The following is a 26,678-nucleotide window of genomic DNA, read 5'->3' on the forward strand; positions in this document are numbered from 1 at the left end:
CCACAAACCAGGCCTCACCATCACACCACCCCATTCCCCACCACAAACCAGGCCTCATCATCACGCCACACTATTCCCCACCACAGACCAGGCCTCACCATCACGCCACCCCATTCCCCACCACAGACCAGGCCTCACCATCACACCACCCCATTCCCCACCACAGACCAGGCCTCACCATCACACCACCCCATTCCCCACCACAGACCAGGCCTCACCATCACGCCACCCCATTCCCCACCACAAACCAGGCCTCACCATCACGCCACCCCATTCCCCACCACAGACCAGGCCTCACCATCACACCACCCCATTCCCCACCACAGACCAGGCCTCACCATCACGCCACCCCATTCCCCACCACAAACCAGGCCTCACCATCACACCACCCCATTCCCCACCACAGACCAGGCCTCACCATCACGCCACTCCATTCCCCACCACAGGCCAGGCCTCACCATCACGCCACTCCATTCCCCACCACAGACCAGGCCTCAGCATCACGCCACCCCATTCCTCCACCACAGACCAGGCCTCATCATCACGCCACCCCATTCCCCACCACAGACCAGGCCTCACCATCACACCACCCCATTCCCCACCACAGACCAGGCCTCATCATCACGCCACCCCATTCCCCACCACAGACCAGGCCTCACCATCACGCCACCCCATTCCCCACCACAGACCAGGCCTCACCATCACGCCACCCCATTCCCCACCACAGACCAGGCCTCATCATCACGCCACCCCATTCCCCACCACAGACCAGGCCTCATCATCACGCCACCCCATTCCCTACCACAGACCAGGCCTCACCATCACGCCACCCCATTCCCCACCACAGACCAGGCCTCATCGTCACGCCACCCCATTCCCCACCACAGACCAGGCCTCACCATCACGCCACCCCATTCCCCACCACAGACCAGGCCTCACCATCACGCCACCCCATTCCCCACCTAGACCAGGCCTCACCATCACACCACCCCATTCCCCACCACAGACCATGCCTCACCATCACGCCACCCGCTTCCTCACCACAGACCAGGCCTCAGCATCACGCCACCCCATTCCCCACCACAGACCAGGCCTCAGCATCACGCCACCCCATTCCTCCACCACAGACCAGGCCTCATCATCACACCACCCCATTCCCCACCACAGACCAGGCCTCACCATCACACCACCCCATTCCCCACCACAGACCAGGCCTCACCATCACACCACCCCATTCCCCACCACAGACCAGGCCTCACCATCACGCCACCCCATTCCCCACCACAGACCAGGCCTCACCATCACGCCACCCCATTCCCCACCACAGACCAGGCCTCACCATCACACCACCCCATTCCCCACCACAGACCAGGCCTCATCATCACACCACCCCATTCCCCACCACAGACCAGGCCTCACCATCACACCACCCCATTCCTCCACCACAGACCAGGCCTCACCATCACACCACCCCATTCCCCACCACAGACCAGGCCTCACCATCACACCACCCCATTCCCCACCACAGACCAGGCCTCACCATCACACCACCCCATTCCCCACCACAGACCAGGCCTCACCATCACGCCACCCCATTCCTGCACCACAGACCAGGCCTCACCATCACACCATCCCATTCCCACCACAGACCAGGCCTCACCATCACGCCACTCCATTCCCCACCACAGACCAGGCCTCACCATCACGCCACCCCATTCCCCACCACAGACCAGGCCTCATCATCACACCACCCCATTCCCCACCACAGACCAGGCCTCACCATCACACCACCCCATTCCCCACCACAGACCAGGCCTCACCATCACGCCACCCCATTCCCCACCACAGACCAGGCCTCACCATCACACCACCCCATTCCCCACCACAGACCAGGCCTCACCATCACACCACCCCATTCCCCACCACAGACCATGCCTCACCATCACGCCACCCCATTCCCCACCACAGACCAGGCCTCAGCATCACGCCACCCCATTCCCCACCACAGACCAGGCCTCACCATCACGCCACTCCATTCCCCACCACAGACCAGGCCTCACCATCACGCCACCCCATTCCTCCACCACAGACCAGGCCTCACCATCACACCACCCCATTCCCCACCACAGACCAGGCCTCACCATCACACCATCCCATTCCCCACCACAGACCAGGCCTCACCATCACGCCACCCCATTCCCCACCACAAACCAGGCCTCACCATCACACCACCCCATTCCCCACCACAGACCAGGCCTCACCATCACGCCACCCCATTCCTCCACCACAGACCAGGCCTCACCATCACGCCCACTCCATTCCCCACCACAGACCAGGCCTCACCATCACACCACCCCATTCCCCACCACAGACCAGGCCTCACCATCACACCACCCCATTCCCCACCACAGACCATGCCTCACCATCACGCCACCCCATTCCCCACCACAGACCAGGCCTCAGCATCACGCCACCCCATTCCCCACCACAGACCAGGCCTCAGCATCACGCCACCCCATTCCTCCACCACAGACCAGGCCTCACCATCACGCCACCCCATTCCCCACCACAGACCAGGCCTCACCATCACACAACCCCATTCCTCCACCACAGACCAGGCCTCATCATCACACCACCCCATTCCCCACCACAGACCAGGCCTCATCATCACACCACCCCATTCCCCACCACAGACCAGGCCTCACCATCACACCACCCCATTCCTCCACCACAGACCAGGCCTCATCATCACACCACCCCATTCCCCACCACAGACCAGGCCTCACCATCACACCACCCCATTCCCCACCACAGACCAGGCCTCACCATCACACCACCCCATTCCCCACCACAAACCAGGCCTCACCATCACACCATCCCATTCCTCCACCACAGACCAGGCCTCAGCATCACGCCACCCCATTCCCCACCACAAACCAGGCCTCACCATCACACCATCCCATTCCTCCACCACAGACCAGGCCTCACCATCACACCATCCCATTCCCACCACAGACCAGGCCTCACCATCACACCACCCCATTCCCCACCACAGACCAGGCCTCACCATCAAGCCACCCCATTCCCCACCACAGACCAGGCCTCACCATCAAGCCACCCCATTCCCCACCACAGACCAGGCCTCACCATCACGCCACTCCATTCCCCACCACAGACCAGGCCTCACCATCACACCACCCCATTCCCCACCACAGACCAGGCCTCACCATCACACCACCCCATTCCCCACCACAGACCAGGCCTCACCATCACACCACCCCATTCCCCACCACAGACCAGGCCTCACCATCACGCCACTCCATTCCCCACCACAGACCAGGCCTCACCATCACGCCACTCCATTCCCCACCACAGACCAGGCCTCACCATCACGCCACCCCATTCCCCACCACAGACCAGGCCTCACCATCACACCACCCCATTCCCCACCACAGACCAGGCCTCACCATCAAGCCACCCCATTCCCCACCACAGACCAGGCCTCACCATCAAGCCACCCCATTCCCCACCACAGACCAGGCCTCACCATCACGCCACTCCATTCCCCACCACAGACCAGGCCTCACCATCACACCACCCCATTCCCCACCACAGACCAGGCCTCACCATCACACCACCCCATTCCTCACCACAGACCAGGCCTCACCATCACACCACCCCATTCCCCACCACAGACCAGGCCTCACCATCACGCCACTCCATTCCCCACCACAGACCAGGCCTCACCATCACGCCACTCCATTCCCCACCACAGACCAGGCCTCACCATCACACCACCCCATTCCCCACCACAGACCAGGCCTCACCATCACACCACCCCATTCCCCACCACAGACCAGGCCTCACCATCACACCACCCCATTCCCCACCACAGACCAGGCCTCATCATCACACCACCCCATTCCCCACCACAGACCAGGCCTCACCATCACACCACCCCATTCCCCACCACAGACCAGGCCTCACCATCACGCCACCCCATTCCCCACCACAGACCAGGCCTCACCATCACACCACCCCATTCCCCACCACAGACCAGGCCTCACCATCACTCCACCCCATTCCCCACCACAGACCATGCCTCACCATCACGCCACCCCATTCCTCACCACAGACCAGGCCTCAGCATCACGCCACCCCATTCCCCACCACAGACCAGGCCTCACCATCACGCCACTCCATTCCCCACCACAGACCAGGCCTCACCATCACGCCACCCCATTCCTCCACCACAGACCAGGCCTCACCATCACACCACCCCATTCCCCACCACAGACCAGGCCTCACCATCACACCATCCCATTCCCCACCACAGACCAGGCCTCACCATCACGCCACCCCATTCCCCACCACAAACCAGGCCTCACCATCACACCACCCCATTCCCCACCACAGACCAGGCCTCACCATCACGCCACCCCATTCCTCCACCACAGACCAGGCCTCACCATCACGCCCACTCCATTCCCCACCACAGACCAGGCCTCACCATCACACCACCCCATTCCCCACCACAGACCAGGCCTCACCATCACACCACCCCATTCCCCACCACAGACCATGCCTCACCATCACGCCACCCCATTCCCCACCACAGACCAGGCCTCAGCATCACGCCACCCCATTCCCCACCACAGACCAGGCCTCAGCATCACGCCACCCCATTCCTCCACCACAGACCAGACCTCATCATCACACCACCCCATTCCCCACCACAGACCAGGCCTCACCATCACACCATCCCATTCCCACCACAGACCAGGCCTCACCATCACGCCACTCCATTCCCCACCACAGACCAGGCCTCAACATCACGCCACCACATTCCCCACCACAGACCAGGCCTCACCATCACGCCACCCTATTCCCCACCACAGACCAGGCCTCACCATCACACCACCCCATTCCCCACCACAGACCAGGCCTCACCATCACACCACCCCATTCCCCACCACAGACCAGGCCTCACCATCACACCACCCCATTCCCCACCACAAACCAGGCCTCACCATCACACCATCCCATTCCTCCACCACAGACCAGGCCTCAGCATCACGCCACCCCATTCCCCACCACAAACCAGGCCTCACCATCACACCATCCCATTCCTCCACCACAGACCAGGCCTCACCATCACACCACCCCATTCCTCCACCACAGACCAGGCCTCACCATCACACCACCCCATTCCCCACCACAAACCAGGCCTCACCATCACACCATCCCATTCCTCCACCACAGACCAGGCCTCAGCATCACGCCACCCCATTCCCCACCACAGACCAGGCCTCACCATCACACCATCCCATTCCCACCACAGACCAGGCCTCACCATCACACCATCCCATTCCCACCACAGACCAGGCCTCACCATCACACCACCCCATTCCCCACCACAGACCAGGCCTCACCATCAAGCCACCCCATTCCCCACCACAGACCAGGCCTCACCATCAAGCCACCCCATTCCCCACCACAGACCAGGCCTCACCATCACGCCACTCCATTCCCCACCACAGACCAGGCCTCACCATCACACCACCCCATTCCCCACCACAGACCAGGCCTCACCATCACACCACCCCATTCCCCACCACAGACCAGGCCTCACCATCACACCACCCCATTCCCCACCACAGACCAGGCCTCACCATCACGCCACTCCATTCCCCACCACAGACCAGGCCTCACCATCACGCCACTCCATTCCCCACCACAGACCAGGCCTCACCATCACGCCACCCCATTCCCCACCACAGACCAGGCCTCACCATCACACCACCCCATTCCCCACCACAGACCAGGCCTCACCATCAAGCCACCCCATTCCCCACCACAGACCAGGCCTCACCATCAAGCCACCCCATTCCCCACCACAGACCAGGCCTCACCATCACGCCACTCCATTCCCCACCACAGACCAGGCCTCACCATCACACCACCCCATTCCCCACCACAGACCAGGCCTCACCATCACACCACCCCATTCCCCACCACAGACCAGGCCTCACCATCACGCCACTCCATTCCCCACCACAGACCAGGCCTCACCATCACGCCACTCCATTCCCCACCACAGACCAGGCCTCACCATCACACCACCCCATTCCCCACCACAGACCAGGCCTCACCATCACACCACCCCATTCCTCCACCACAGACCAGGCCTCACCATCACACCATCCCATTCCCACCACAGACCAGGCCTCACCATCACGCCACTCCATTCCCCACCACAGACCAGGCCTCACCATCACGCCACTCCATTCCCCACCACAGACCAGGCCTCACCATCACGCCACCCCATTCCCCACCACAGTGCAGACATTTCCTTTACACTTCTTATTCCTGCAACACAGGCTGGGCCTCACCCATACAACCCCTGATTCTCCTTCACAGGCTGGCCTCTCTAATACATTCTCCATTCCTCCAACACAGGTCAGGCCCCAGCATTACACCTCCAATTATTCCACCATAGGCCAGGCCCTATATTACACCCCCCATTCCTCCACCACAGGTCATGCCTCATTTTTATACCCCATTACTCCACCATAGGCCAGGCATCTATATTACATTGCCCGCTTTCCTGCACTGGCTGCGCCTCAATTACACATATCCCATTCCACAACCACTGACTGGGATCAATATTAAACCTCCTTTTCCTCCACCACAGGTCATGCCTCATTATAACCCCACCATGACCCCACCACAGGCCAGGTCTCACTGTTACAGACCCCATACCTCTACCACATCCTCAATATTTCAACTCCCATTACCCCACCACAGGCTGGGCCTCACCAATTACACTCCTCCGCTCATTACTCCACACCATCACTCTACTACAGGCCAGGTCTCACCATTACACCCCCCCCCATTATTTCACCACATCCCAGGCCTCAACATTACAGCCCCCATATCTCTACCACAGGTTGAGCCTCAAAATTTCAACTCCCATTACCCCTCCACAGGCCTGGGTCTCACCATTACAACCCCCCCCCCCCAATTACTCCACCACAGGCTGGGACTCACAGTTTTACCCCCCATTCCTACACCACCACAGGCTTGTGCTCACCATTGCAGACACCTCCTGAAGCTACAGCACAGGTCTGGACACCCTCAATGGCCAGGATTTTTTGCTGCAGTTCTGAAAACAGGTTCTCCAGCTCTTTGAAGTTTTTCAGCACCCGGGTGTGAAGGTCATTCGGTTCTGAAGCAAGTTCTTTCATCTGTTTCTTTGCTAGGTCAGAAGTATTGAAATTGTTCCCAACCTGGTGGTGAGAGTCATGAAGACTGAGATAAGAGATAGATGGCAGCAGACAGGGTGACGCTACCCCCCCAGAAAAGGGCTGAAGAAGAACAAAATCCCACCAGGCTCTTGACCCTCGATACCCAGGAGACCTAACACATCTATTCACCAAGAAGAATCAGAGAGAGGAGTCACAATAGGCAGGTCTACAGTGCAGGGTGGGGGGATGGGCAAGAAAACCAAAAGGAAGGTGATATTCGGGAAATCATGGACAAAGTTAGCTAACAATCATTCCATACAGACAGTACCGTATTTTGGCCTAGGCCAACAAGGCCCAGGCCTAGGGCAGCACTTTGCAGGGGGGCAGCAAAAAAGCCACCCCCCCCTCCACCTGAGACTCTATTGGAGCCGCCTCTCTCATCCCCCTCTCTCTCTCACCCCCCTCCTCTCTCTCTCACTCACCCCCTCTCTCTCTCACCCCCCTCTTTCTCTCACTCACCCCCTCTCTCTCTCTCTCTCTCTCACTATCTCTCTCTCACCCACCCTCTCTCTCTCTCTGTCTCACCCCCTCTCTCTTTCTCTCTCACCCCCTCTCTCTTTCTCATCCCCCCCTCTCTCTCTCTCTCAACCCCTCCTCTCTCATTCCTCCCCTCTCTCTCTCTCACTCACCCCCTCTCTGTCTTTCTCATCCCCCTCTCTCTCAACCCCTCCTCTCTCACCCCCTCTCTCTCTCACTCACCCCCTCTATCACACCCCCCTCTCTCTCACTCACCCCCCCTCTCTCTCTCACTCACCCCCCCCTCTCTCTCTCTCTCACCCACCCTCTCTCTCACCCACCCCCTCTCTCTCTCTCTCTCTCTCTCTCTCTCATCCACTCTCTCTCTCACCCCCCTCTCTCTCTCACACAATCTCTCTTTCTCTCTCATCCCCCCCTCTCTCTCTCACCCCCCCTCTCTCTCACTCACCCACCCCCCTCTCTCTCTCTCTCACCCACCCTCTCTCTCACCCCCCTCTCTCTCTCACCCCTCTCTCTTACGCAATCTCTCTCTCTCTCACCCCCTCTCTCTCTCTCTCTCTCTCACCCCCTCTCTCTTTCTCTTTCTCTCTCACCCCCCTCTCTCTTTCTCATTCCCCTTTCTCTCTCTGGCCCCCCTCTCTCTGTCACCCCCCCCCTCTCTCTCTCTCTCTCGCCCAATTTAAGTCTTGCTTAGGGCAGCACAAAACCAAAATACACCACTGCATACAGAACAGATATTTTGTTATAAATGGTTGCTTGGGGGCTGAAGTACCACCAGCTTGATATATGCTAATGGACGGAGCTGGAATCCCAGATGAGGAGATTTTACTCCTTGTGTATCGGGGGGCCAGCAAGTGACTAAACTGTCCAGTAGTCAGTCAAACTTGACTTCTGGTTGGGGGTTGAGCTCTAAACATTACAGTAAATCCAGATGAGAATTAAAAGGAAGCAATTGGATAGTTACCCCGATGAGATAACGTTTCACTCCCAGCCTCTCCGCCTGGTCGATGATGTCACCTTTATCATCATTTGCTTCTCCATCTGTCAGCATCAGAATGACCCTCTTAGCCTTTGGACGGTGTCCGGCCTTCTCTGTATAAATTCTATCCCTGTATGAAATACACGGCATGCTAAGAACAGCATTTATATCCTGCTTCTGATAGGTCAAAGTGCTGACATTACAGCAATAGATACCGACAGCCACAAGTAAACCCGAAGAACACGAGAAACATGAAATCTTCTGGAAGCTGATGAAGCTCCGTCCATCCAACCAATTTATTGATGTCACAACCATAGCTTCCAACTGTCTCCAATTCAGAGGGACTGTCCCTCTATGAAAGCTGCAGGACTTCCTTTCATCCATTCCTCTGCAGTTCTCCCTCTTTTTTGGTCTGATGTTTACTTCTTTATAAATGAAACGCACATCTTACCTACCAAATGTGTTGGCCTTCTACCCAACCTCCAAATGACTTACTTTGTTATGTAAAGTAGCCACTATAATAGTAAAGTATTTGTGGGCTGTTGTGGAAATTTAATTGTGGAAATTTCTTTAGTTAAATAGTTATAATGTCTCCCAGTGTCGGGTTTTACCGATAATCGTTATTCACAGTGATTGTCGCTTTAACTGTCATTGCAGGAAAGACTTGTTAGTGAAAACCTTCCATTGGAGATGGCACAATACTAGTAGCAAAGAGAGTTCATCACACAGATCTATATCCGCCATTCGGGGCCCCGTACTGCTGAGATATGTTTGTGATATGGAAATTCTTAGCATTGTACCAAGATTAATAGATGGCTCCTTTTAGTCACATTCGATCGGTGTGACTGAGGGGCTGCTGCTATTATCTTATGCAGATAAAACCTCATCAACTGGAACAAATAGAATGGTCACTGTCACATTTGGTTTATATATGAATCATGTATGATTGGACCCACTAACAAGTATGAGTCCATGTTTATGGATTGACATGGGTGAACAATAGGAAACCATGTGCTCCAGTTGGAATTCCCTTTTGTTCGGCCGTGTCCATTCATGGGCATCCACTCTACAGTTTCTATTGTACTTTGAATGTATACATGTTCTGTGATTGGTGGTCTTGAAGCCACTCCCTATAACACCCTTTTGTTAAATAAACCCACTGGTCTTGGAGGAGTCAGTCACTCTCCAGATAGCATCAAATTGACTACAGCAAGCTTGTCTGTTCATTTCCTTTGCTGCCGAGTGCTTAGAAACCTTATACAAAAGAGAGGTACAATTGTACTTTTCAGTACCAGGTAATAACAGTGTTCGGTGCGTGTGATGGTGTTCACCATCACTGGAATTTAAGGACAGATGGGTGAGGGGTTGAATTGCGTCATTTTTGTCAGCAAGGTCAATTGTTCCCTTTGCCACTAGGTTTCTGAGCAGGAAGCCCTCTCCTAATATGGTCATCCCAGGAAGTTCTGAGGAGCCGGACTGTCTGGGGTGGCTCCCCATTCAACTATTGTCAGGTGGGCTAATGCTAATGACCGCACCTGTGGTCTGCTAAGGGAGGTATTGACACAGAGTAATGTGTATTCAGGGCTCGTTAGACAACCATTGTTCTGTGTCTGACTATTGTGTACATTGATTGCCCCCTGGGGCTTCTGTCTCCTTGCATTGGTCAAAGTTATCTGACCAATCACTACTGACTCATTTTCAAGCCCTCATTTGCATTGGTCAAAGCTATCTGACCAATCCCTGTTGACTCATTTCAAGCCCTCATTTGCATGGATATTCCACTTTCTGTATAAAGTGTGCTGTGTTCTTCCAATAAATTGTCTTCCAGTTTGAACTTACATACAGCCTGCTTGGTGTTTGTTGTAATGGATTCCGAACGGCACATAGCTGTAGTTCGGATCCCGGATCCTTGGTTGACCGAACCATCAGACGATGCGATCTGCAAGCTGACTGACTAGAAACAGAGGAGTGTCGGGAGAGCGGACAGGGCGAGCAAGGGTCTCGTCACATTGGTTGGCAGCGGTGGGATTTGCTCTCCAGTTACCGGGACACTCCAAACCACCAGAGTCAATGACCAGCTATGCAGCATGCAGGAGAGCCACGCTGAAAGACTTACTTGAGAGCCGCGGAGGGACCGGTGGGACAAAGAACAAGGCCCCCTGATCAGTGAGCTAGGCGAGATGGATCAGAGGGATGGTGATGCAGGACCCCGGTCAGTTGAAGACTTTTTTCAGCAACGAGTTCGGGAGCGGTTGGCATTATATGGTGCTAACCCATCAGAGACCGCCATACAGAATGCCATTAGAGACATCCAGCTGCAGGATGAGCGACAAGAGAAAGAACGAGAACGGCAAGAGAGGGAACGAGAGCGGCAACATGAGCAGAAAATGGCAGAAATACGGCAATCGGAGAAAACGCCTAAAGATGCAGCGACTGTCCGTAAGTTGCCCTTTCGGGCGTTCAAACTATTTAAGGAAGGAGAGGAGGAAATTGACGCATTCCTGCAGGACTTTGAGAGACTTTGCCAGATACATGAAGTACTGTCCCAAGATTGGGTCGTTTTACTGGCGAGTAATTTAACGGGCAGAGCGGCGGATGCATTTTGGGCCCTGGAGGACGAAGACGCTAAAGACTACGACCGGGTAAAAGAAGCTTTGCTAGCCCGATTTGCCATTACACCCGAAGCCAACCGGATTAAGTTTCGAGAATCCCGGAAACAAACCAACACAACATACGTGGAGTGGGCACATCATATGCAGCGGAACCTTAAGAGCTGGTTCCAGGGAAGCCACGCTCATACCATAGAGGACATCACCCAGCTAGTACTATTAGAACAGTTTTTTAACCACACCCCTCCGGTAGTACGGGATTGGGTGCGAGATAAACAACCACAGACGGTACAACAAGGTCAGGCGAAAACGAGCGCTATCCACTATCTCGGCCCAGTTTACCAGCCTCTAAGCCGACTTCAGTACCTCAGTGGTCTGCCTCGAGACCCCCAGCCCGACCCAACCCTCCTACCGGACCTAAGTGCTATACCTGTAACCAAACTGGTCATCTGCAACGACATTGCCCTAGCCAATCCACGAGGTATCGAGAGACTAATCATCCATCCAGACCAGCGGCTCATTGCTACCAGAATGAGCCCATCCATCGAGATGTTCAGGAAGAGTGCGGCGAACTTTTCGAAGCGGATCCTGTCCAAGCTGCTGCCGGAAATAATCGGCAGCACCATCGCCAGGCAGTATGGGTTAATGGGCAGCCGGCCCAGGGACTCCGCGATTCCGGGGCTACAATTACCCTCATCCAGCCTCACATGATTCCCCAGTCAGCCCGGACCGGCCAGACTGTTGCAGTCAGGGTAGCAGGGGGCCAGGTGCTACGTTTATCCACCGCCCAAGTCCTCTTGGATTGGGGCTCAGGGGAGCGATATGTGCGAGTGGGATTGCTACGCGAGTTACCCGCAGAAGTACTTTTGGGAAACGATTTGGGCCATTTAACTTCCTCTTATGCCCCAGAGGCCACCATGGCCGGGACCACCAGACGTCACAGCCACAGTCGCTCTCCCATGTCAAATCGAAGGCGGCATATAGGAAGTAGAGTACGTCCGGTAAATCCTGATCCTAACTGCTGTTTGGGCGTGTTTGGCCTAAGTCGTTACACAACGGAGCGAGATCTAAGAGAAGTATTTTCAGAATATGGTCCAATGGCTGATGTATCCATTGTGTATGATCGGCAGTCTCGGCGTTCCAGGGGTTTCGCGTTTGTCTGCTTTGAAAATGTTGAAGACGCAAAGGAAGCAAAAGAACATGCAAATGGCATGGAACTTGATGGAAGACACATACGTGTAGATTTCTCAATTACACAAAGGCCCCACACCCCTACACCAGGAATATACATGGGAATGCTGAGGGGTTATCCCGGCAGACAGACCTAGAACCTTAAGACTACTTTTCCAACATCCTCGAGTTGACCCGTTCGGGGTCCCACTGTGGCTGTTGGACTGTTTACCCGGGGGAAGATATGTGATGGTGTTCACCATCACTGGAATTTAAGGACAGATGGGTGAGGGGTTGAATTGCGTCATTTTTGTCAGCAAGGTCAATTGTTCCCTTTGCCATGAGGTTTCTGAGCAGGAAGCCCTCTCCTTATATGGTCATCCCAGGAAGTTCTGAGGAGCCGGACTGTCTGGGGTGGCTCCCCATTCAACTATTGTCAGGTGGGCTAATGCTAATGACCGCACCTGTTGTCTGCTAAGGGAGGTATTGACACAGAGTAATGTGTATTCAGGGCTCGTTAGACAACCATTGTTCTGTGTCTGACTATTGTGTACATTGATTGCCCCCTGGGGCTTCTGTCTCCTTGCATTGGTCAAAGTTATCTGACCAATCACTACTGACTCATTTTCAAGCCCTCATTTGCATTGGTCAAAGCTATCTGACCAATCCCTGTTGACTCATTTCAAGCCCTCATTTGCATGGATATTCCACTTTCTGTATAAAGTGTGCTGTGTTCTTCCAATAAATTGTCTTCCTGCTTGAACTTACATACAGCCTGCTTGGTGTTTGTTCTAATGGATTCCGGACGGCACATAGCTGTAGTTCGGATCCCGGATCCTTGGTTGACCGAACCATCAGACGATGCGATCTGCAAGCTGACTCGCTAGTAGCAGAGGAGTGTCGGGAGAGCGGACAGGGCGAGCAAGGGTCTCGTCACAGTGCGTATTAACCTTCAGCGCACTGAGCGGGTTTCTATGCTCCAAGCCCTATTAATTTCCACGACAGGGTTTAATCAACCATTTGTAGGGTTTTCTGGTCCTCTAAGCTGGGGGAATGTTCTTCGCCTCCATACTTTGTGATGTAAGGTGTCCCGCTCTCCTATCTCAAACAGTTGGGAGATATGGTTGAAACTCCATTTCTGACTAAACTGAAGGAGCATGCTCCACGCTCCACGCTCCACGCTCCGCGCTCTACGCTCCACGATCCACGCTCTACGCTCCGCGCTCCACGATCCGCGCTCTACGCTCCGCGCTCCACGATCCACGCTCTACGCTCTACGCTCCGCGCTCCACACTCCGCGCTCCACACTCCGCGCTCCACGCTCCTTCAATGGTCACAACAACAAAAGGGCCACAAGGAAGACTTTTCCTGGAGGCCATTATTTTAGGTAAAATGTATAAATATCTTATGGTTAATATCCAACATATATAAGACCGTCCATATACACAAGATGGTTACTTACAGGGTGTATTTGATGGCACTGAAAGTTAAAGTTCTCCCTCCTAACAAAGACAAATTATTTATTACATCGGTGAGGTTATTGAATTTCTGATACTGATTGAAGTCTAATTCTGTCCTAAATCTGCCAGCAAACTGCACAATGGCCAACTGAAAGAGAAAGAAGGGAAGTGGAGATTACTTTGGTGGAAGATGATGAATTAGAGAGTGGGGGAGGATAATAGAGACGTGTATTGGAGGGTGGGGGAGGATAGTAGAGATGGTGTATTGGAGGGTGGGGGGATAGTAGAGATGGTGTATTGGAGGGTGGGGGAGGATAGTAGAGATGGTGTATTGGAGGGTGGGGGAGGATAGTAGAGACGGTGTATTGGGGGGTGGGGGAGGATAGTAGAGATGGTGTATTGGGGGGGTGGGGGAGGATAGTAGAGATGGTGTATTGGAGGGTGGGGGAGGATAGTAGAGATGGTGTATTGGAGGGTGGGGGAGGATAGTAGAGATGGTGTATTGGAGGGTGGGGAGGATAGTAGAGATGGTGTATTGGGGGGTGGGGAGGATAGTAGAGATGGTGTATTGGAGGGTGGGGGAGGATAGTAGAGATGGTGTATTGGGGGGTGGGGGGAGGATAGTAGAGATGGTGTATTGGAGGGTGGGGGAGGATAGTAGAGATGGTGTATTGGAGGGTGGGGGAGGATAGTAGAGATGGTGTATTGGAGGGTGGGGGGAAGATAGTAGAGATGGTGTATTGGAGGGTGGGGGAGGATAGTAGAGATGGTGTATTGGAGGGTGGGGGAGGATAGTAGAGATGGTGTATTGGAGGGGTGGGGGAGGATAGTAGAGATGGTGTATTGGAGGGTGGGGGAGGATAGTAGAGATGGTGTATTGGGGGGTGGGGGAGGATAGTAGAGGTGGTGTATTGGGAGGGTGGGGGAGGATAGTAGAGATGGTGTATTGGGGGGTGGGGGAGGATAGTAGAGATGGTGTATTGGAGGGTGGGGGAGGATAGTAGAGATGGTGTATTGGAGGGTGGAGGAGGATAGTAGAGATGGTGTATTGGAGGGTGGGGGAGGATAGTAGAGATGGTGTATTGGAGGGTGGGGGAGGATAGTAGAGATGGTGTATTGGAGGGTGGGGGAGGATAGTAGAGATGGTGTATTGGGGGGTGGGGGAGGATAGTAGAGATGGTGTATTGGAGGGTGGGGGAGGATAGTAGAGGTGGTGTATTGGAGGGTGGGGGAGGATAGTAGAGATGGTGTATTGGGGAGTGGGGGAGGATAGTAGAGATGGTGTATTGGGGGGTGGGGGAGGATAGTAGAGATGGTGTATTGGGGGGTGGGGGAGGATAGTAGAGATGGTGTATTGGGGGGTGGGGGAGGATAGTAGAGATGGTGTATTGGAGGGTGGGGGGAGGATAGTAGAGACGGTGTATTGGGGGGTGGGGGGGGGATAGTAGAGACGGTGTATTGGAGGGTGGGGGAGGATAGTAGAGACGGTGTATTGGAGGGTGGGGGAGGATAGTAGAGATGGTGTATTGGAGGGTGGGGGAGGATAGTAGAGATGGTGTATTGGAGGGTGGGGGGGAGGATAGTAGAGATGGTGTATTGGAGGGTGGGGGAGGATAGTAGAGATGGTGTATTGGGGGGTGGGGGAGGATAGTAGAGGTGGTGTATTGGAGGGTGGGGGAGGATAGTAGAGATGGTGTATTGGAGGGTGGGGGAGGATAGTAGAGACGGTGTATTGGAGGGTGGGGGAGGATAGTAGAGACGGTGTATTGGAGGGTGGGGGAGGATAGTAGAGATGGTGTATTGGGGGGGTGGGGGAGGATAGTAGAGATGGTGTATTGGGGGGTGGGGGAGGATAGTAGAGATGGTGTATTGGGGGGTGGGGGAGGATAGTAGAGGTGGTGTATTGGAGGGTGGGGGGGATAGTAGAGATGGTGTATTGGAGGGTGGGGGAGGATAGTAGAGATGGTGTATTGGAGGGTGGGGGAGGATAGTAGAGACGGTGTATTGGGGGGTGGGGGAGGATAGTAGAGATGGTGTATTGGAGGGTGGGGGAGGATAGTAGAGATGGTGTATTGGGAGGGTGGGGGAGGATAGTAGAGATGGTGTATTGGGGGGTGGGGGAGGATAGTAGAGATGGTGTATTGGAGGGTGGGGGAGGATAGTAGAGACGGTGTATTGGAGGGTGGGGGAGGATAGTAGAGACGGTGTATTGGGGGGTGGGGGAGGATAGTAGAGATGGTGTATTGGAGGGTGGGGGAGGATAGTAGAGATGGTGTATTGGAGGGTGGGGGAGGATAGTAGAGACGGTGTATTGGAGGGTGGGGGGAGGATAGTAGAGACGGTGTATTGGAGGGTGGGGGAGGATAGTAGAGATGGTGTATTGGAGGGTGGGGGGAGGATAGTAGAGATGGTGTATTGGGGGGTGGGGGAGGATAGTAGAGATGGTGTATTGGAGGGTGGGGGAGGATAGTAGAGACGGTGTATTGGAGGGTGGGGGGAGGATAGTAGAGATGGTGTATTGGAGGGTGGGGGAGGATAGTAGAGATGGTGTATTGGGAGGGTGGGGGAGGATAGTAGAGATGGTGTATTGGGGGGTGGGGGAGGATAGTAGAGATGGTGTATTGGAGGGTGGGGGGAGGATAGTAGAGATGGTGTATTGGGGGGTGGGGGAGGATAGTAGAGACGGTGTATTGGGGGGTGGGGGAGGATAGTAGAGATGGTGTATTGGGGGGTGGGGGAGGATAGTAGAGATGGTGTATTGGAGGGTGGGGGGAGGATAGTAGAGATGGTGTATTGGAGGGTGGGGGAGGATAGTAGAGATGGTGTATTGGGGGGTGGGGGAGGATAGTAGAGGTGGTGTATTGGAGGGTGGGGGAGGATAGTAGAGATGGTGTATTGGAGGGTGGGGGAGGATAGTAGAGATGGTGTATTGGAGGGTGGGGGGAGGATAGTAGAGATGGTGTATTGGAGGGTGGGGGAGGATAGTAGAGATGGTGTATGGGAGGGTGGGGGAGGATAGTAGAGACGGTGTATTGGAGGGTGGGGGAGGATAGTAGAGATGGTGTATTGGAGGGTGGGGGAGGATAGTAGAGATGGTGTATTGGAGGGTGGGGGAGGATAGTAGAGATGGTGTATTGGAGGGTGGGGGAGGATAGTAGAGATGGTGTATTGGAGGGTGGGGGAGGATAGTAGAGATGGTGTATTGGAGGGTGGGGGGAGGATAGTAGAGACGGTGTATTGGAGGGTGGGGGAGGATAGTAGAGATGGTGTATTGGAGGGTGGGGGAGGATAGTAGAGATGGTGTATTGGAGGGTGGGGGGAGGATAGTAGAGACGGTGTATTGGAGGGTGGGGGAGGATAGTAGAGATGGTGTATTGGAGGGTGGGGGAGGATAGTAGAGATGGTGTATTGGAGGGTGGGGGAGGATAGTAGAGATGGTGTATTGGAGGTTGGGGGAGGATAGTAGAGATGGTGTATTGGAGGGTGGGAGGATAGTAGAGATGGTGTATTGGGGGGTGGGGGAGGATAGTAGAGATGGTGTATTGGAGGGTGGGGGAGGATAGTAGAGATGGTGTATTGGAGGGTGGGGGAGGATAGTAGAGATGGTGTATTGGAGGGTGGGGGAGGATAGTAGAGATGGTGTATTGGAGGGTGGGGGAGGATAGTAGAGATGGTGTATTGGAGGGTGGGGGAGGATAGTAGAGACGGTGTATTGGAGGGTGGGGGAGGATAGTAGAGATGGTGTATTGGGGGGTGGGGGAGGATAGTAGAGATGCTGTATTGGGGGGTGGGGGAGGATAGTAGAGACGGTGTATTGGAGGGTGGGGGAGGATAGTAGAGATGGTGTATTGGAGGGTGGGGGAGGATAGTAGAGATGGTGTATTGGGGGGTGGGGGAGGATAGTAAAGATGGTGTATTGGGGGGTGGGGGAGGATAGTAGAGATGGTGTATTGGAGGGGTGGGGGAGGATAGTAGAGATGGTGTATTGGAGGGTGGGGGAGGATAGTAGAGATGGTGTATTGGAGGGTGGGGGGAGGATAGTAGAGATGGTGTATTGGAGGGTGGGGAGGATAGTAGAGATGGTGTATTGGGGGGTGGGGAGGATAGTAGAGATGGTGTATTGGGAGGGTGGGGGAGGATAGTAGAGATGGTGTATTGGAGGGTGGGGGAGGATAGTAGAGATGGTGTATTGGAGGGTGGGGGAGGATAGTAGAGACGGTGTATTGGGAGGGTGGGGGAGGATAGTAGAGACGGTGTATTGGAGGGTGGGGGAGGATAGTAGAGATGGTGTATTGGGGGGTGGGGGAGGATAGTAGAGATGGTGTATTGGAGGGTGGGGGAGGATAGTAGAGATGGTGTATTGGAGGGTGGGGGAGGATAGTAGAGATGGTGTATTGGGGGGTGGGGGAGGATAGTAGAGATGGTGTATTGGAGGGTGGGGGAGGATAGTAGAGATGGTGTATTGGAGGGTGGGGGAGGATAGTAGAGATGGTGTATTGGAGGGTGGGGGAGGATAGTAGAGATGGTGTATTGGAGGGTGGGGGAGGATAGTAGAGATGGTGTATTGGAGGGTGGGGGAGGATAGTAGAGATGGTGTATTGGAGGGTGGGGGAGGATAGTAGAGATGGTGTATTGGGGGGTGGGGGAGGATAGTAGAGATGGTGTATTGGAGGGTGGGGGAGGATAGTAGAGATGGTGTATTGGAGGGTGGGGGAGGATAGTAGAGATGGTGTATTGGAGGGTGGGGGAGGATAGTAGAGATGGTGTATTGGAGGGTGGGGGAGGATAGTAGAGATGGTGTATTGGGAGGGTGGGGGAGGATAGTAGAGACGGTGTATTGGAGGGTGGGGGAGGATAGTAGAGATGGTGTATTGGAGGGTGGGGGAGGATAGTAGAGATGGTGTATTGGAGGGTGGGGGAGGATAGTAGAGATGGTGTATTGGAGGGTGGGGGAGGATAGTAGAGATGGTGTATTGGAGGATGGGGGAGGATAGTAGAGATGGTGTATTGGAGGGTGGGGGAGGATAGTAGAGACGGTGTATTGGGGGGTGGGGGAGGATAGTAGAGATGGTGTATTGGGGGGTGGGGGAGGATAGTAGAGATGGTGTATTGGGGGGTGGGGGAGGATAGTAGAGATGGTGTATTGGAGGGTGGGGGAGGATAGTAGAGATGGTGTATTGGAGGGTGGGGGAGGATAGTAGAGATGGTGTATTGGAGGGTGGGGAGGATAGTAGAGATGGTGTATTGGAGGGTGGGGGGAGGATAGTAGAGATGGTGTATTGGGGAGTGGGGGAGGATAGTAGAGATGGTGTATTGGAGGGTGGGGGAGGATAGTAGAGATGGTGTATTGGAGGGTGGGGGAGGATAGTAGAGATGGTGTATTGGAGGGTGGGGAGGATAGTAGAGACGGTGTATTGGAGGGTGGGGGAGGATAGTAGAGATGGTGTATTGGGGGGTGGGGGAGGATAGTAGAGATGGTGTATTGGAGGGTGGGGGAGGATAGTAGAGATGGTGTATTGGAGGGTGGGGGAGGATAGTAGAGATGGTGTATTGGAGGGTGGGGAGGATAGTAGAGACGGTGTATTGGAGGGTGGGGGAGGATAGTAGAGACGGTGTATTGGAGGGTGGGGGAGGATAGTAGAGACGGTGTATTGGAGGGTGGGGGAGGATAGTAGAGACGGTGTATTGGAGGGTGGGGGAGGATAGTAGAGATGGTGTATTGGAGGGTGGGGGAGGATAGTAGAGATGGTGTATTGGAGGGTGGGGGAGGATAGTAGAGATGGTGTATTGGGGAGTGGGGGAGGATAGTAGAGATGGTGTATTGGAGGGTGGGGGAGGATAGTAGAGACGGTGTATTGGGAGGGTGGGGGAGGATAGTAGAGATGGTGTATTGGAGGGTGGGGGAGGATAGTAGAGATGGTGTATTGGAGGGTGGGGGAGGATAGTAGAGATGGTGTATTGGAGGGTGGGGGTGGGGGTGGGGGGGGCTTACAGATGGTGTATTGGACGGGGGGGGCGGGGTAGACATGGTGTATTGGAGGGTGGGGGAGTAGAGATTGTGTATAGAGACAGCAGAGATATTGCCCCCCCCCCCTCCCCCGTCTCATATCTTACATGCACTGTGGTGTTCCTCAGGTTCTCGATGGCGTTGTTCAGGAAAATTTGGATGGATCTCAGCTCAGGGGGCCCGGAACTGCTGGAACCATCAAACAGGAAGCAGAGGTCCACTTCGGCCTTCTGGCATTCTATGGAGAGAAGAAGATTAGGTGGGGGTCTCCCCCCCGTCATCATGGGACCAATGAGGAGACTCCGCTGATTGTTATATAGGAATCCAGACAGCTGAGTGGGAGGAGCTTTATCTACAGAAGATGTGGGAGGAGCTTTATGCTACAGAAGATGTGGGAGGAGCTCTATGCTACAGCGGGAGGAGATATTTGTCATGGGAGGGAGGAGCTGTATATGACAGGTGACTAGTAAGATGAGCTATGAATGAATAGATAAGTAGTGGGAGGAGCTCTGTTATCTCAGGTGACCCTAGCCCCGCCCTCACCTTGATACCCAGGGGTGAGTTTCGGGGACGGGGTCAGGCTGGAGTTCACGGAATAACACGCGGCATTCATGTACATCGTCTGGTCACATTCATGAGGGGTGTCGGAGCCACAAACCTGGGGGGAGGGGGTGACAGCGTTATAATCAACACCCCACTATATATATAATATATATTCTATAACACACACCCCACTATATATATAATATATAATCTATAATATACACCCCACTATATATATATAATATATATTCTATAACACACACCCCACTATATATATAATATATATTCTATAATATACACCCCACTATATATATATAATATATATTCTATAACACACACCCCACTATATATATAATATATATTCTATAACACACACCCCACTATATATATAATATATATTCTATAACACACACCCCACTATATATATAATATATATTCTATAACACACACCCCACTATATATATAATATATATTCTATAATATACACCCCACTATATATATATAATATATATTCTATAACACACACCCCACTATATATATAATATATATTCTATAATATACACCCCACTATATATATATAATATATATTCTATAACACACACCCCACTATATATATAATATATATTCTATAACACACACCCCACTATATATATAATATATATTCTATAACACACACCCCACTATATATATAATATATATTCTATAACACACACCCCACTATATATATAATATATATTCTATAATATACACCCCACTATATATATATAATATATATTCTATAACACACACCCCACTATATATATAATATATATTCTATAACACACACCCCACTATATATATATAATATATATTCTATAACACACACCCCACTATATATATAATATATATTCTATAACATACACCCCACTATATATATAATATATATTCTATAACACACACCCCACTATATATATATAATATATATTCTATAACATACACCCCACTATATATATAATATATATTCTATAACATACACCCCACTATATATATAATATATATTCTATAACACACACCCCACTATATATATATAATATATATTCTATAACATACACCCCCACTATATATATAATATATACTATAACATACACCCCACTATATATATAATATATATTCTATAACACACCCCACTATATATATAATATATATTCTATAACACACACCCCACTATATATATAATATATATTCTATAACATACACCCCACTATATATATATAATATATATTCTATAACATACACCCCACTATATATATATAATATATATTCTATAACATACACCCCACTATATATATATAATATATATTCTATAACATACACCCCACTATATATATATAATATATATTCTATAACATACACCCCACTATATATATATATAATATATATTCTATAACACACACCCCACTATATATATATATAATATATATTCTATAACACACACCCCACTATATATATAATATATATTCTATAACATACACCCCACTATATATATATAATATATATTCTATAACACACCCCACTATATATATATGATATATATTCTATAACACACACCCCACTATATATATATAATATATATTCTATAACATACACCCCACTATATATATATAATATATATTCTATAACATACACCCCACTATATATATATAATATATATTCTATAACATACACCCCACTATATATATAATATATATTCTATAACACACACCCCACTATATATATAATATATATTCTATAACATACACCCCACTATATATATAATATATATTCTATAACATACACCCCACTATATATATATGATATATATTCTATAACATACACCCCACTATATATATATGATATATATTCTATAACATACACCCCACTATATATATATAATATATATTCTATAACATACACCCCACTATATATATATAATATATATTCTATAACATACACCCCACTATATATATATGATATATATTCTATAACATACACCCCACTATATATATAATATATATTCTATAACACACACCCCACTATATATATATAATATATATTCTATAACATACACCCCACTATATATATATAATATATATTCTATAACATACACCCCACTATATATATAATATATATTCTATAACACACACCCCACTATATATATAATATATATTCTATAACATACACCCCACTATATATATATATAATATATACTCTATAACATACACCCCACTATATATATATAATATATATTCTATAACACACACCCCACTATATATATAATATATATTCTATAACATACACCCCACTATATATATAATATATATTCTATAACATACACCCCACTATATATATAATATATACTCTATAACATACACCCCACTATATATATATAATATATATTCTATAACATACACCCCACTATATATATAATATATATTCTATAACACACACCCCACTATATATATATAATATATATTCTATAACATACACCCCACTATATATATATAATATATATTCTATAACATACACCCCACTATATATATAATATATATTCTATAACACACACCCCACTATATATATAATATATATTCTATAACATACACCCCACTATATATATATATAATATATACTCTATAACATACACCCCACTATATATATATAATATATATTCTATAACACACACCCCACTATATATATAATATATATTCTATAACATACACCCCACTATATATATAATATATATTCTATAACATACACCCCACTATATATATAATATATATTCTATAACACACACCCCACTATATATATAATATATATTCTATAACATACACCCCACTATATATATAATATATACTCTATAACATACACCCCACTATATATATATATAATATATATTCTATAACATACACCCCACTATATATATAATATATATTCTATAACATACACCCCACTATATATATAATATATATTCTATAACACACACCCCACTATATATATATATAATATATATTCTATAACATACACCCCACTATATATATAATATATATTCTATAACATACACCCCACTATATATATAATATATATTCTATAACATACACCCCACTATATATATATAATATATATTCTATAACATACACCCCACTATATATATAATATATATTCTATAACACACACATGGCCCCTCCCTATACATTATACTCACAATGCTGCCTCCGGACTTTGGCTCCACCTCCAGCGTCAGTCCAATGTGGTTGGTGGTGTTCTGACCTGAGACAGAAGAGGACAGACTGAATCCAGTTCATTCAGGTTATGGCGGGGAGACACTGAAAAATCGATTGTATTCTCTTACTGGGGAGGGGGATGATGTCACACTTCCCTCTGATGACATCACAGGAGTGCAGCCGACCCAAATCTGGATCACCAACCAGGATTCTGCGGAGGAAAATAGAAAGTGTGAGAGGTGAAGACCAGATGGCGAGTACACACCTACCCTTCCAGAACCTTCTTCTGAGGTCACATGGTGATAACAAGGTAAGTGAAAGGGGCGGAGTCTCTGGACTGAGGTCACATGGTGATAACAAGGTAAGTGAAAGGGGCGGAGTCTCTGGACTGAGGTCACATGGTGATAACAAGGTAAGTGAAAGGGGCGGAGTCTCTGGACTGAGGTCACATGGTGATAACAAGGTAAGTGAAAGGGGCGGAGTCTCTGGACTGAGGTCACATGGTGATAACAAGGTAAGTGAAAGGGGCGGAGTCTCTGGACTGAGGTCACATGGTGATAACAAGGTAAGTGAAAGGGGCGGAGTCTCTGGACTGAGGTCACATGGTTTTAACAAGGTAAGTGAAAGGGGCGGAGTCTCTGGACTGAGGTCACATGGTTTTAACAAGGTAAGTGAAAGGGGCGGAGTCTCTGCACCGAGGTCACATGGTGATAACAAGGTAAGTGAAAGGGGCGGAGTCTCTGGACTGAGGTCACATGGTGATAACAAGGTAAGTGAAAGGGGCGGAGTCTCTGGACTGAGGTGTATTAGCAGAACTTCATGTCAGGAGCCTAAGAAATTCCTGGAGAGGAGCAGCAGGTTGGAGCTCCTCGCCAACACCAGGATATGGACTCCATGAATGCCAATCTTATCCCAAACTGCCACCATCCCAACTTCTTCTGGATCAACTAAGCTACCTGACTTTTCTTATACCTGTATAGATTGCAAGCTCTTCTGCCTTCTCTATCAATCCCCCACACTGCAGACCTTCATGTTTGTTAGGTATGACTCTTCATTATCATTCAGGGCTGTTCATCCTTCTCCCTTTCCCTTCCGCCATGTTAGCTCTGAAATCTGCGGGTCCCCTAACTGTCACCAACACTTAGCCTGTTCCTAGAGGTACCCTAAAGGACGCCTCACCCCCCCCCCTTCACCTAAAGCGTAACCCCACATTTACTGAGAAAGGGTCCTAGAGCTGCAAAAACAGAAAAACTACTGGCAAGAACAGTGAAGCAATCCCATGGGATGACATTCCTTGGGGGCGGTCCATGAAGCAACCAATCCCATGGGATGATATTCCTTGGCGACGGTCCATGAAGCAACCAAACCCATGGAATGACATTCCTTGGGGGAGGTCCATGAAGCAACCAATCCCATGGGATGACATTCCTTGGGGGCGGTCCATGAAGCAACCAATCCCATGGGATGACATTCCTTGGGGGAGGTCCATCAAGCAACCAATCCCATGGGATGACATTCCTTGGGGGAGGTCCATGAAGCAACCAATCCCATGGGATGACATTCCTTGGGGGCGGTCCATGAAGCAACCAATCCCATGGGATGATATTCCTTGGCGGCGGTCCATGAAGCAACCAAACCCATGGGATGACATTCCTTGGGGGAGGTCCATGAAGCAACCAATTCCATGGGATGACATTCCTTGAGGGCGGTCCATGAAGCAACCAATCCCATGGGATGACATTCCTTGGGGGAGGTCCATGAAGCAACCAATCCCATGGGATGACATTCCTTGGGGGAGGTCCATGAAGCAACCAATCCCATGGGATGACATTCCTTGGGGGCGGGCCATGAAGCAACCAATCCCATGGGATGATATTCCTTGGCGGCGGTCCATGAAGCAACCAAACCCATGGGATGACATTCCTTGGGGGAGGTCCATGAAGCAACCAATCCCATGGGATGACATTCCTTGGGCGCGGTCCATGAAGCAACCAATCCTATGGGATGACATTCCTTGGGGGAGGTCCATGAAGCAACCAATCCCATGGGATGACATTCCTTGGGGGAGGTCCATCAAGCAACCAATCCCATGGGATGACATTCCTTGGGGGCGGGCCATGAAGCCAACAGATTGAACTCATTGAATTTTCTGCCGGCTTCAACTGTCCTAAATGGTGATGGAGGAAAGAACTTCCATATTGGAAGAACCCCCAGACAGAGGGGACGGCTGAAGACCTGACGATGAGATCAGATCCGGACATGTCGCCAGGAGATCCCTTCCTCCATACTACTGACTATGGTGGAGGGGCAGAAATACAAACAGGGGGAGGGAGGAACTTTTCAGAAAGCCCAGATAATAAAGAATAGAATTCTAAAAACATCAAATCTGGGTGAAGGCTGAACCAGGAAGGACATTCGTTCCACTACAGAAGTCTTGTAGAACAAATAATAGTTCATTCTAAAGTGGAACTCTAGCCAGGGTTGGGCCGGGCCAAGGCACTACTATTAGGTTGCCAAACAACAGCTAGTTGAAGGCTGTATGAGCCTCTCCATTTTAAACCCCCATCACCCCTCCCCCCTCCCCCTCCAGGGCTCATGTACAGACAGCTAGGACAATCCACTGGGCACAGAACCAGAACCATATCCTGACCTTCATTCCTCATTGCCTCATTCCAGGCCCTCCTTTCTCCCTCCCTCCCCACCTCCATGCAGGATCTTCTACATCCCTCATAACCTCCTCCTTGGACCTTTTACATCTCTCATCATCTCCTTCTAGGATCCACCTCTCTCATCGTCTCCTCCAAGAACCTCCTACCTCCCTCGTCACCTCCTCCCAGGACCTTTTACCTCCCTCCTCACCTCCACCCAGGATCTTTTACCTCCTTCCTCC

General features: G+C 50.6%; 1 protein-coding gene across 1 annotated transcript in view; it reads right to left on the bottom strand.

The window, feature by feature from the left end:
• The window catches only part of ITGAL (integrin subunit alpha L), a gene marked incomplete at both ends in the record, with an annotated part of 99,806 nt that overhangs the window by 59,800 nt on the left and 13,328 nt on the right, over positions 1 to 26,678 (bottom strand). Inside the window, 7 exons of the mRNA XM_082260526.1 lie at positions 7,094 to 7,289; positions 8,749 to 8,893; positions 14,005 to 14,150; positions 20,117 to 20,247; positions 20,553 to 20,667; positions 23,770 to 23,834; positions 23,917 to 23,999. Coding sequence (XP_082116652.1) covers positions 7,094 to 7,289; positions 8,749 to 8,893; positions 14,005 to 14,150; positions 20,117 to 20,247; positions 20,553 to 20,667; positions 23,770 to 23,834; positions 23,917 to 23,999 — 881 coding nt within the window. The remainder of the gene's footprint in view (positions 1 to 7,093; positions 7,290 to 8,748; positions 8,894 to 14,004; positions 14,151 to 20,116; positions 20,248 to 20,552; positions 20,668 to 23,769; positions 23,835 to 23,916; positions 24,000 to 26,678) is intronic.

This window comes from Pelophylax lessonae (genome assembly GCF_965119305.1).
Source record: "Pelophylax lessonae genome assembly, chromosome: 6".
Classification (NCBI taxonomy): Eukaryota; Metazoa; Chordata; class Amphibia; order Anura; family Ranidae; genus Pelophylax; species Pelophylax lessonae.